The sequence below is a fragment of the Mizuhopecten yessoensis genome, unplaced genomic scaffold (assembly GCF_002113885.1).
Source record: "Mizuhopecten yessoensis strain PY_sf001 unplaced genomic scaffold, ASM211388v2 scaffold10275, whole genome shotgun sequence".
Classification (NCBI taxonomy): Eukaryota; Metazoa; Mollusca; class Bivalvia; order Pectinida; family Pectinidae; genus Mizuhopecten; species Mizuhopecten yessoensis.
In genome coordinates this window covers 965,930-980,009 of record NW_018408465.1, presented here as the reverse complement: position 1 = coordinate 980,009, position 14,080 = coordinate 965,930, and the positions used below count along the sequence as shown (strand labels likewise).

General features: G+C 33.8%; 1 protein-coding gene across 1 annotated transcript; it reads right to left on the bottom strand.

The window, feature by feature from the left end:
- Nucleotides 1-774: 774 nt before the first annotated feature.
- LOC110459896 lies at nt 775-11,785 on the bottom strand. The gene is made up of 3 exons (XM_021512376.1): nt 11,136-11,785; nt 5,991-6,386; nt 775-2,629 (listed from the first exon to the last, which is right to left on the bottom strand). The coding sequence occupies exons 1-3, from the start codon at nt 11,212-11,214 to the stop codon at nt 2,484-2,486; spliced, it is 621 nt and encodes a 206-aa protein (XP_021368051.1). The 5' UTR covers nt 11,215-11,785; the 3' UTR covers nt 775-2,483.
- Between the last annotated feature and the right edge of the window lie 2,295 nt (nt 11,786-14,080).

Below are 14,080 nucleotides of genomic sequence, written 5' to 3'. Positions count from 1 at the left end.
TGTCTAACATGATCGGTAAGGCGAACCACCATATTATCTTATCGCTATAAAGACGCTCTTTCAAAAAGTTTTATTTAAACCATTAAATGAAAAAACGGTCGTTGTTAATATACTTGATAGAAAATGTGCATGAAAACATTAGTAACACTCGAATAATTCTTTATCAAAAAACTAGTCATTTAAAATGTTTAAAGGAGGAAAATATTCCACATTGTCCAACTTTAACGGAAATTTATAATTTTTGTTCGAAAACTATCTGTTAAAACCTATTTATTATTACCATTAAAAGACCAGAAAACACTATTTAGATATTTAAATAATTTAGCAAATATTTTAGGAAAAAAAAGGAACAATCATTCAGATTGCTAAAGAGTGTTAAAACATTATTGAAGTTACTATGCTATTGAATTTAAATATCTGCCATAAAACATAACATATAAGCTTTGTCATAGATTGACGATGATAGGCACTGTTTCTTAACTACAAATTCGCAGATTTATTGAAAGTACACGCAGTTTGTGCAGTGTATATCTTATAAACCCAAATATGATCTACGTTATTCCTTATATAAATACGATTTGTCAATCACAAATGTTCAAGTCTGTACCTTTAATGTAATACGATTGAATACCATATTTTGATATTTGAATTATAGATATCATAATGGTTTTATATAAAATGAAATCTCACACAGTAATTTTTTCGTTTTTTTTTAAAAATATTTTTATAGATTTTTTAAACATGCAAAAGTATTTCACAAATACAAATACTTTAGCTTATAAAGACTCCTTTTATCCATCCTATGTTTTATTCTGAATGCACATCGATTGTATATTCTATTAGCGTTTGAAACGTTTTAAATACGGGAGGGGGGGGGGGATTAGGTATCATGATTTCTTCTGAAGAGAGGAAATGTAATAACGTGAGATTCATAGCATTATCGTGTCTCAAAATATGGAAAAGTGGAACTCTTTGACGTCTTCAATCGCGGGTTTTTTTTGTTAATTAAATTAATCATTTAAAAGTGGTTCCAAAATTTGTCTTATTTCAAGATGAAACATTTAAATGTGACATAGTTCTATTGCGTTTTTATTGTAATTTCTTGTCGATAAAGTGAATTAATTATTTAAATGAGGCTTCCGAAATTCTTCTTACTCCAAGACAAAGTGTATTCAAAAGAAGACTCCATAAATTGTTCTTTGTAAGGAAACTTGTGTAATTAAGGAATACAATACAAGGAAAACAAATCTACATCGGAAACCTTATTTAATATTGCAAAAGGCACAAATGTTAAGGACATGTCAGTATATCGTCTCTGGTAAGTGACGATTTGGTGTATGTAACAGTTGTATTCTATTGAGCGGGGTCGGATGTAACCAGACGCTTTAGAACAAATCAAATAATCTCCTCGTTGCTATCTTGTTACGTCATCACATTTGTATAAAAAGTTAGCTTCCATCAGCTTTTCAAACCTTGTTGGAAGTTTAAATCGAGCGACGTAACAATTTATCAAAATGTTCACTACAATGCATAGGAGCTGGAAGGTTTGATTTATGTTTTTATAGATGCATTGACCACGTTTTGTAAAAAATGGTTTGGTTAAAGTGACTACGCTCAAGATAAGCCTTGACAACAAGTAATCCTCGAGTGTCCAGGCACATCAGACCCCGCTCTAAATCTTAAAACAAATCACGGATTGAATATAAGTTCTGAAATTCGTCTTACAAAACGGTTGTCTTCTGCAGCGCTTGCTTCTGACCATAAGTTCCAGGACCGTAGGCCTCGGAATATGAGTATCACAAAACGGTTGTCTTCTGGAATGTGTGCTTCTAACCATATGTTCCGGTCTGTAGACCGTAGAATATTAGTCTCACAAGAAAATAAATATATAACATATGAAAATTGCGAGAGCAAAGAGCTTGTTTAGTCTATTTGTTAAATTGATTCAGGTTATCATTCATTATTCAGGACCGATCTCCTATGGTGCGTAAGAAGGGGTCGACATTTTATTGATTTGTTCATGCTTTCAATGATTCCATTTGCAAATGCGGATCTCATTGCAATATTACACCTAATCGATGAAGTATTACATATTACAGGCTTAACAACAATCGTAATAACACGAAGACAACTGAGCTTGTTAGATTCCAAGCGTCAATTTGTCTGGTAAACACTTAGCTAATCTCTTTACTTTGGTATACAGCAATGAAGCTATTGTGAAGCTGATCCATTCCATTTGAGAGTATCGCTGTCAGGAAACCAATGTCAAGTGAGCCGAAGGCCAAGCTGCCCAGGGCTACCGTAGGCCGAACTGATGAGGTTCGGCAATCTCTGATGTACTTTACGAATTCTACCGAGAGTGACGCAAAGGCGAGCATTTCGAAGAATCCCGTGAGAAACGAGAAGTACTATTTTCGTCTCGGGTAAGAAATTAGGCCATAAATAATTCACGTTGTCTAGCGATACAGCTATCTAAACGGGTATCACACACGTGTGATGTCGGTCGTCTTTCGTTCCGGACTTCTGATATGTTTTATAATGTCCATGAGAACGACGAGACTGAATACTGCTACAATAAATATTCCAGCTCCTATAGCGACGAGATCCCGGGTATCCAAAACGTAAAGATCTGTAAAAAAGAAACAGAAACCATTATAAATGACGTTGTTATATACAACAGTGCAGCATACTACATCGTCAGTTAGCGATTCATTGGTCACCTTAAACAAGTAAAGACGAGTTCGCTCCCTTTAGAAAACATATTCATACATTTGAACACAGTCGCTCGAAATAGCATTAATTCACATTTAGTTTGCATTGCACATTGTAGTTTGGTAAATCTAAGAATCACTGTATGATCATTATTGATAATCGATACACTGTTTTGTTCCTAGTATTAAACTCTCTTTCGGAACACTGAAAATGTATGTCTAACTTGTGTTGATTTATTTTGAATTTATGATGTATTACTTTAATTACATTGTATATATGCAATGTATCATTACAATGTGTTAATGTGCTTTCATTAAACACACTCATGTTATATATTTTGCGTACGAACTATGCTATATGACTTACATATTATTTTTTTAAGTACTGTGACGTCATGAAAATGATTACAAAATATATAGAGACAAGATGGCGGAATTTTAAACTTGAGCAATTTACGACAAAAGCGATTTTTCATATCATTTTCATTTCAAATCGGATATCGTTAAAATTAGTATTTGTATGCAAGTGATTCTATCTGCAGCTAAGGTCATTTAAGGACGTGTCTCCATGTATGCATGTATGTGTGTATGGTGCTGAAGGCAAGGAATCTCTATTTACTATTGCCGACGTTAGAGTGCTTCTTCACTGAAATACATGCTAAAGGATCTAGCACAGCATTCCACGACGTCACATTATGCTGAAAACGTGTGAACCAGTTGTTGACATTTCCGTAATTGCTGAACTTAACGTCGGGACTATCAACTACCACATTTAAGGAATTTTGTTCACCTTATTCACCTGGGCAAACGTTTAACACTAAAGCAAAAAAAAGAGTATTGCCAAGCAAGGCGTTAGGAACAAAGGGTTGATAGAAGTAGAGATTATAAGCAAACGACACAACTTCTGAAAGAAGGAAACAGACAGAAATGCTGACGTACTAAGAAAGACACCCATTCTGAATCGAGTTAAACTAAAACCTCTCTTCTTCTCAAAGTGGGTTGACGCGAAAACGTTGCATTATAACGTATTCTTAAATGATTCAGTTATAAATAGCGTCGCACATCATAAACACATCGGCTTGGTTTCCGATGCTGATTGGTCTACACACATATACTTATACCTTATATTCTGAAAATCCTGAAGTTTTAAATATTTAATTTCAGTTTTAATTAAATTTTACATTTAGTTCAATTTGAAGTATCCAATCTATTAATTAGATTTGAAGTATTCAATATATTTAATTCGATTAGAAATATTTAATACATTTAGTTCGATTTGAAGCATTCAATACATTTAGTTCGATTTGAAGTATTTAATAAATTTAGTGCGATTTTAATTATTTTAAGGAATGTGTAAATCAATCACTGATTAACAGGGATATTAACCAACAACTCAGCCGGGTTTATGCGTTGATAAACGGGGGAAATATTATATAGAAAATGAATATATTTTTATTACCGCTCGTAAAATGATGCGTTTTAAATTGAGACCTCTTTTTCCTTTTCATAGTTCAGAAAAAGGGAGGTAAGTCGTATATCTATCCAGCAAAACATATAAGAAGCTGATAGAGCAAGTTAAAGAAGTTTTAATTGAGATTTGAATAAACAAAACATCCAGAATGGTTTAGAGATATTCCCAGTGAAAGCTATAGGTTAACAATGGAATGCGATGTATATTATCTTATATAATGTACCATGGTAGCAATGAGGGCTGAGGAAGCTATGCCTTTCACCTTGCACTGTCAGATTTAAGAATAACCTAACATTATGTACATTTGACTTTTATTCAATGTCTGCCAATATCTGTGTGATTTGATACCTATATAGCTTATATACATTGTAAAATGTTATAAAAATAAATAATACCTGTGGAATTGTTTTATGTGTGATGTGAAAAGTGTGAATGTATTTGTATTTCAGTTATGTTAATTAAGAAGGAGTTACATCCTTTTAACTTTTTTGTTTATAATTTTCATTTCAAAATTGATGTATTAATTAAATCAAATAAAAATAACAGAATCCGTTAATTTAGCCACCGCTGGAGAGAATTTATATAGGCTTTGCCTGTTATTCTATCCAATTGACTTTTATCAACTTTGTCAATAAAATTTGTTGAAATGAAAACATTTGACACATTTCTATTCAACTGGGTTGTAGGAAATTTAAATTTTCCAATGATATATTGATATCAAAGCTAAGCAAGCTTAGTCTTTTTTTATCAAACTTAGTTCTCAGATCAATATTCTTCAAAATACTCTCGAACTGAAATATGGATGATATTACAGATCAGTTAACAAGCCTTTATTATAACACTGTACTAAGCAGTATATTATATATTACGACATCACAACCTTAATTTTCTTGAGAAAATGCCACAGAAAAAATTATGGATATGTTAGATTGTAATCTAATTTTCTAAATAACGCTTAAAATCTTACCATAATAGAAATCGTTTGTTTTTTTATCTTCATAGTTAAATGTTGACTGCCTTCGGCAAGGTATTTCAGTGAGATATCACTATGAAGTCGGCATTAGCTCCGCGCTATCAAAAGGAGGCAAATACACCAACATACCCTGTCTCCAGCACACTTACACACATTTACGCATACACAACACACATAGAGGCACGTTCTTATATGATAACACCCATTGATATGACGCTTAAACATGTACACTGTACAATCAACCAACATCAAAGTTTAGTTTGGTTTGGTTTGGTTTGGTTTAGTTTAGTATTATTTAACGTCCTATCAACAGCTATGGCCATTTAAGGACATCCTCCCCTGTGTGCAAGATACATGCTTGTAGTGTATGCGTGTGTGTTTTGGGAGGCTGCTATATGTTCGTGTTTGTCTCCTTGTGATAGCGCAGAACTGGTGCCGACTTTATAGTGCTACCTTACTGAAACATACTGCCGAAGACACCCAGGATGACACCCCACCCTGTCACATTATACTGACAACGGGCGAACCAGTCGTCCCACGCCTAAATTGCTGAGCGTTAAGCAGGAGAAGAAACTACCCTTTTTACAGACTCTGGTATGTCTCGACCAGGGGACAGAACCTAAAGCCTTCGTCACGGGGGCGAACGCTCGACTAAATGCCTAAAGTGGGGCATTGTCAAGGGAGACAATAGGAAGAAGAAAGTTCTTTAGAAAGAAGAGAAAAGAAAAGATCCCAAATTTAGTCGCCTCTTACGATCATGCAATGGGGGTAGCAGGTACAATTCTCACGCCCTACCTGTAGGGACAAACCAATATCGTAGGTACACCGTACTCACCTTCTGGAAACAGTTTGTATGTTGAATCGTTCATTATGTATTCACAAAGCACTGCTGTGTCTTCATTACAATTTCTTGTATGTCTTGAAATATTCCATTCTCGTCCCATTTTTATAAATTCGCAACTTTTCGCTTTGTTTGTTGTTCTTTTGCTTACAGTCCTTCCTATGCTACTTTGATGCTTTCTCGTCCAAAATTGAAAAGATGAATTGGTGAAATTTAAATAAAGATATTGAAATGCTGACGTCACATCAACATCGATGTCCATATAAGGAATGTTGCTCCCGTCTTTCTGGCATAATTGTTCGGCGTGTGCGAAGTCATGGAATTCTGGATAAAATTTTAGACATCTCTCGCGTGGAATGTTCATGGACCATTGTGAGGATGGGCAACCATCTGTAACAATAACGAAAGCATGTTAGCCATCTAAAATGGGTATGTGAGCGAGCAATATCGTATACCTTTGTAACGAAACACACTAAGCAAGTTTCATTAAAATTGTTTTAAGGTATAAGTGACAAAAGGTATCACTTAAATGCCTAGATATTTTCTTTTGAACACGATATGCTATCACATGTAGGCATTCAGAATTAAACCAACCGATTTAAAAACACTTAACGTTTCTTTCATCTTTGCACTACTAGAATGTTTTCAATATTTTATTCTTCTTTTATTTAGTAAACAAATGGCTTGTACACATTTTCTCAAGATGTTGCAGGAAAAATGTAAACAATGTTATCTTTGTTTGCTATCAAAACAACATGGAACATTTGTAGTTAAAAACACTTATATAATATCTTTTTTCCTATCTATATTAAATCGATTTACTTATAATATTGACAAGAATGAAATTGAATTTGAAAATAAAACAACAGACTTCTTGTAGAAAGAACTCCGAACAATCAGCAGATTCTAATTTAACTTATATTTAAAAAGTCGTATTTTTCTTCGTAAAGTTTGTATAACAGTTTATCGTAATAATATATAAAATCTGCAAACTCCCCAAGCTAATGGCTATTTGCTATATTTTTCACATATCTATCTCGAAAACGATTCTTGGAGGGATCGAAGATAAAAATCTGGCTACCGTTATAAAGCTATGCCAACGTATAAAGTATGCTTTTCGCTGTATTTTTTTCACCTATACTCCTTTTTAAACATTATCAGTTTGATATGAATATTAATCCGAAAGATATTATCACTTTTTTTTCTGTTCATGTCGAACCTAGCATCCGGATTAATTATTCAAGTCTAAATTGACACACATTTATAAATCCTTTAAAGGTTAACTGTTATGGAACTCTTTGACAAAGAAGATTAAAATATCCTATATCCCTATGTAAGTATACCAAGCTCCGATCCCACACTCTTTTTTAAACATCTATTCACAAAATTGGAAATATCCTAACAAACTGTTGTTTGGTATTTACACATATTGAAGTACATGTCAATAAATAACACGTGAATTGATACGTTTGATTGAGATGTGCCCGATTCATACTGACATATAACATTACGATAGGTATTTTACTCTGTCAATACGGATCAATACATGGCGCAGAGGTTAGCAAACACTGTGTTATAATTAAAGGATTCGTTTTTTTTATTACAACTTTAATTTAAAACATCCATGTTTAGACACGAACATTCAATACTTCTATTTTTTGTCACAATAAAATATATATCGACTGACGAACGATATTGATCTTCTTTCAAATGACATTCTATGAATCTGACAAGATCATCCCTTGTCCTGAAGTGTTTTGTGATATGCCCGTGTACATATGCTGATCGACAGACAGAAATTGATTAGATTCCCGGGTTTGTGTCACTAATGTATCATCATCACCATGGCGACTGATTAATTAGCACGAATCTCAGATTCCTGACTCCAGATTATATAGAAAACTAGTTCAGGTCCTAGTTAGCTTAACAACTCCGTGAAAAATCTCTTCCAAAAATCATAAAATATGTGAACATCTTAAATTATTTATTGAAAGATATTAGGAAACTACAAACAAATATGTTGAATGGTTCCCTGCGAAAAGAATTGAGAAATTTGCTATATGCTTAAATTCAATTAATTACTTTGAATGGATTCATATGTATGTTATAATCTTTGATCAGAATAAAGTCTAATTAACGATATTTACCTAACCATAACCAGCTAATAGTTAAAGCATGGATTCATAATACTCGCCACGTGCGCAGAAAATACAGGTAGTTTAAAATGATATGAAAGACACATACAATGAACGTGATAAATATCAGTAACTGAACGATAAAGCTGACAATGCTTTCTAACCTGACTACATGTTGTGATTACCGTGGTGCGTGTACCTTTACACGTACAATACCTAGAGCAACCATATATCTCTGTTCTGTTGAAATCGTGAATATGGTATCACATAAACGTCACCAGATAACAAATACCTTACATAACCGAGTTTATTATATAACAAACTGTTACAAGTGTCATAACTCATTAAGTAAACTGTGTTGTGTATAGACGTTTGGTAACATCTAGCAGAGCTGTGATTGGCTGACGATTCCCGTCGTTTCAACTGTATTGCATTTCAATTAAAAAAAAAAAGAAGTTTTGGAGTCAAATATCGATATTAAATATTTCTGAGGTCAGTATCGTTTTCAGATTCTTAGACTCGGTTTAGAAAGCCTTTATAAATGGAATCACATGTAAGTTCCTCGATTTAGGACACACGTCAAATGATTACAGATTTATTATAAAACCAAATTTGAAACAAATCATTAGATAGCTGCTATCTTACAAAACCAAATTTGCGACTCATCATCAGGTTGCTTCTGCCTTACACAAATAAATTTTCGACACACCATTAAATTACCACTCCTTTACAAGACCAATTTTACGACACATTAGAAAAAGATGAAAAACAAAAGTTAAAAGAAATTGCAAACAATACCTGTTTACCTTTAAGAATTGAATTTCCTATAAATTGAACATGTTTTAGAAAAAAATAAATCTTAGCTTCATATTAAAATCAATAAGTCACCAACAACAGCATGTCTCCATTGGCCGTTAATGGGGTGCTCTCTGACAAGCCGCGTTTGATTAAAGTGTTGGTGGCATTAAAATGCCAGTTTATTCCACTTAAGAATCCACCCACCATCTTTATATAATGAAATCGTTGAAAATCAATTATGGACTGGCGCTTGGTATCATTGAGAAGTCCTAAGTTACCTATGAACTTTTGTTCTTTTTAGGTGTAAGTACAAAGTTAGTCACGTAGACAGATAGGTGGGCGGGCGTGTAGGTAGGTACTTAGGTAACAGCCATCTGACTAGTATCGTAACCTAATCAACAGTTTTTGGTTGGACATTTTTTATTATTAAGAATATTCTTCAGTCCTCTACTGTTTTAAATATGGACTTGTACTTGCCAATATTTACAGTAAAGGAATATTATGTATTTGTAATCATAATATCCTAGTGTATAGCTATGTTTGTTTACCAGTCTTCCTAAGAGTATTGAAGAACTGAACGAATGGTTTGAACAAACACAGCTGATGAATTACATAATAAGATGCATAAGAACACTCAAGTTAAGATTGAAGACTGTATGTTATCAGTGAAAAAAACCTAAATAAATTGTGTGTGTATACTCCCTAGAGACAAAATGACCTTTAAATGCTATTTTGTTTTGTTCTTTCAGTAAAAAAAATCCCTATATTTTAGAATTTAAGGGTCCAAAACCGGTAATATCCCTCCTAAGTAGTCAGTTATGTTTATAAACATAATATAATTTGTTGCAAAAAAATGTATGGATTGCTCCGAAACAAATAAGAAACCCTTTGTTAATTTCTTAAATTTTGCTCAATACAAGTGTACTGATGCACCTTAATATGAATTAAAACTAGTTATGATTGTAAGGATGTTTTAATTGTAATGTGAATGTATAGTTAACGACTATACGACTATAGAAACAGCAAAAGCGAAGCCTAAGAGTTAAACTAGGGCAAGATATGAACAAACGAAAGAATTACTTTAACTCATTCACCCCTGAAGACACATTTGAACCCTTCCATTATAAATGTTGGAATAGTTCATTATGAAACTTCAGGGGTGAATGAGTTAAGAGATACCCTTAAAAAGACCAGGTGTTTCGTAACGGTAAGCGTTTTATGCTTCATTGACTAATGTCATGTCCTGAAATCGAGAACCGGGTCGGCGACAGAGAAACAACAATGACTACTTATTAAAAAAACAACAACATTTAACTGAACATCAAACAATGAAAGATAATAATGGACACTTTGTATTATTTTATAAAACGATGGAAATGATGAACGTTTTGTTGTGATTCTGTAGCTTGTAACAAAATACTCCCAATGGGTCCCATCAAAGATACACAAGATGCACATACAGTGTATGTTAATACCGCTTATACAAATCCGTGTTTTAATGCATATAACTATCGTGTAATACTTAAATCAGGAAATAAGACACTTTAAATTTGACTATAAACCGGATCAGACTGAGCTGTGGCAATATTAGAACATTATTTATAAGATAAAACGGTACACAACAGCACAGACAACACGGGGTATACCATGATTTAGCAGAGAATTCACGAAATTGGGTTAAACAATAGCAATACCAGAACTTTACATTGTAAGCATGTAAAACGTAGGATGAAACCTGTCTTTGTTTAACACAACTTAGAGATCGAGGTTTTGTTTGTAATAAACGTATAATGGTTTACATATGTTCAATTTGCATTGCAGCTAGATGTAGACCGATTAGTACAGTTTCTATGTGAAACCTAGCTCTTGACATGGTTTACCGGTTTCTATTTGGAACCTAGCTATATCGGTTTCTAGCTAACTGTAGAAAAATGCATGTCAGTTTCTGAATTAGATGGGCGTCCGATGGGTGACACGGTGTCATAAGGAAATAGTTGAATTATATAAACTTAGTGAAACTGTTTGAGTTGACTTATAAAAAGTGATGAACAAAATCACAATATACATGTCATTTCAAATCTGTTCGCAGCGTTAAACAAAACTCTATAATCTTGATAATCTAGATAATGACCCAGCAATAGTATTTTTTTTTATATCTAATCTAATTTTAAAAAACACTCAGAAATAGAAATTAAAGATAACATACCTTGTTTCCGGAAATGTCCAACCGTTATAACACAGAAATGACACAGGTTCAACACGAAGAATACGATGTTCAGTTCCATGTTGTATGTATAACTTCTTCTCTGCTTCAGTGTCCCTGATTCACCAGGCTTCTAATGTTCCGGTTTCATTCTCCGAATGATAAAAACAAACATTTAAACAGCGGAGTTATATACCCACGCGTTTGTTTTATCATACGCTATAGGTCACCCACGCCCACTGATGTTAAACTCCAGTGGAATTTCGCAATCTTAAAACTCTCACTTATTTCTGTTTATGCTGTTTGAAACATTTAAAACTATCGCTCTGTACTGAATAACACACTGCAGTGTGTAACGTGAACATGTGTTGGGGTTGATAATCATATTTATTTCACGAGTCCGAATCACTTCCGTCATTCACACTCCACTCATAACCCCGACCACATCAAGTCTAATTATCGACATTAACACTTCTTGCTGCGTTTTATGTTATATGAATATGGACAGCACACGTCAGCCGCAGCAGCGGTAGTAAATATACCCCCAGTAAAATTAAGGTGTGCGTGAATGACGTATGCACGCCTAATGTAGCTTACATAACAGACATGTTAGTAGAAATGTAACGTTCCCAATGGATTTGCACTCTCACGTTTGAAGCGTTTTTGGTGTAAGCTTCTCCTCCTTTTCATATTCACTATTTAATGATAAAATTGACCTTTGGCATGTTGGGTGGTCGTGAATCATGCTACTTAGGTACAAGCTGGTTATCTTCATCCTTTAAATCAGACATAGACCTTCAGCATCTACAAGCTGCGTCTTACTCTTGAAACTGAGAGTTAGGGGTGATTCACCTTCTAGTGATAAGTTGCCATTTTTGTTGAATTGAAAGTAGGTGGGATTTGGGATTATTTCAATCCCAATGGTAATTTATCCGTGTTTGTTCATTTTGTGAAAATGAATTTATGCAAGGACTATCTAAGAGAGGTACATGGTCTCTTTTGCATTCCACATTCATATAAGTATATATATAGTAAAGGTCGCTTGTCGCAATGTTCTCATTTTCGTGATTTTCATGTCAGATTGTGCAATGACTACTACACTTGAAATCTGTAAAAAAAAAGAAGTCTCTCGAAATTTGCCATTTCAGTAAATCTACGAGAAAAAATTAACGATAGTTATACTATATTCTCGAACACTACGAGAACTACTTTTATTTGCAGGACCCAGTTACCGAAGCTTTATAAGCCAATGGTAATATAAACCTTAAAATTTAATCATTTATAAATTTATAATTTCGATAAGATTTTATTTCAAAGCAAGCATAAGATAGGAGGACTGTCTTAAAACAAGAAACTATCAGTCCTCAGGGAAATTCTTTCTGAACCGTTTACAAAAATTACTAGTTTAATTATAAAGTATCTAATATAATTATAAACTTTATTTATTTTACAACAATTATGAAACAAGTTATTTCAACTTATATAAATCACTCTTGGTGGTCCGGATGTTAGCGCGCGGAGGGTCTAAATGTGAGAGGAAACTGGAGTACCCGGAGAAAACTCACGTGGTCGGGTAACACCATACCTTTTCACGTCCGATCGGGGAATCGAACCCCGGCCGCTTTGGTGAAAGACAAGTGCGCTATCCAATGCACCACCCGAACACCTTATCTGTTGTATCTGTTGTCACATAAAGTTTCACATGGTTAAATAAATGTTATTCATCAATAATCAAACCGTCATATAGCTGTTGTTTTTTTCATTTCCTGTAATTATTTTAAGAAGAATGGTGGCTGACTCTGTTTGTAGACTATTGGTCACCAAGGTTGACTATAACCTGAATCTCGAATTCATGTTTGCACGGTTCACATGACATACCATCCTCGATATACAGGGGTTATGCTCACTTTCGCTCTCTGCACCCACGGGATATGTCATAGCAAAATTGAAGGCTCAGTGTGTACTACACCTTGTTGATGAGACGAGAAGACTAGTTCTATCCTTTGATGTACATGAAAATAATCTCGCGGTCACGCAATGGTAAAAATTGTCAGGCTTTGAAGTCGGGCGTCTCTCCTTTGTAATAATCAAAGGACAGGTATCAATCAGCCTATCGATTGGTCATTTTCTTTTTTACCTGAGACCAATCAAACAGCCTTCAATTTTGTTATGACATATTCCAGGGGTCGATTTCTTTTTTTCAATCGATTTTGTGTTTGGTTTTTGTCTTTGTGTCATAACATTTGTGCAGATCTCTTCTTTCCGCTCTTACAAACATCAGAAAATCAATTGTTCTTTCTACAAAGTAATTAATCCATTAAAACGTACACAAGAAGGATTGCTGAATTGGAACTGTTATCGTTGCCTGCATCAAATGCAGTTCTTATCAAAATATCCGGATTATATCATTAGATCACCAGCTATCTAAGACACTGTGAAATGAGGGTAAAACATTTAGGAAACACTAATACCTCATAGATGAATGAATACATCTCTTCTTCAAACTCACGTTAGATATATTATGTAAGATATGCACTTAAAACCAGTGTCACTTGTAATACGTACAACTGGTTGTAATGTGTTTCTCCATGGAAATAAATAAAGTTTCAAAAACTGTAAAAATAAATAAAATAAAAAAATAAAAAAAATACTCACTTAAAATACTTTCTAAAAATTCTATATATAAGACGTCTTCGCCTAAGATGTATGCTAACGTTCCTCGCTGGTCCTAGTAAACACTTTCTTGACTTTCAATCTAGTTAAGTAGAATGCTTAATATAATTAAAAGGGCGTTGAACACACCATATATCAGGAAGTATTCCTGTATGTGTACATATATATATATATATATATATATATACATATTGTGGACTTGGTACATGTGACTGGTAACATGAGGAAGTCATGACATATAGATTGGACGATATATCTAACACATTATGATTTGT

Excerpts from the sequence above, each read along its gene's own strand:
- LOC110459896 (XM_021512376.1), bottom strand. The coding sequence starts at position 11,214 with ATGGAACTGAACATCGTATTCTTCGTGTTGAACCTGTGTCATTTCTGT. Across the intron at positions 6,387-11,135 it reads TGGACATTTCCGGAAACAAG|ATGGTTGCCCATCCTCACAA; the intron begins GTATGTTATCTT and ends TTATTGTTACAG. Across the intron at positions 2,630-5,990 it reads ATACAAACTGTTTCCAGAAG|ATCTTTACGTTTTGGATACC; the intron begins GTGAGTACGGTG and ends TCTTTTTTACAG.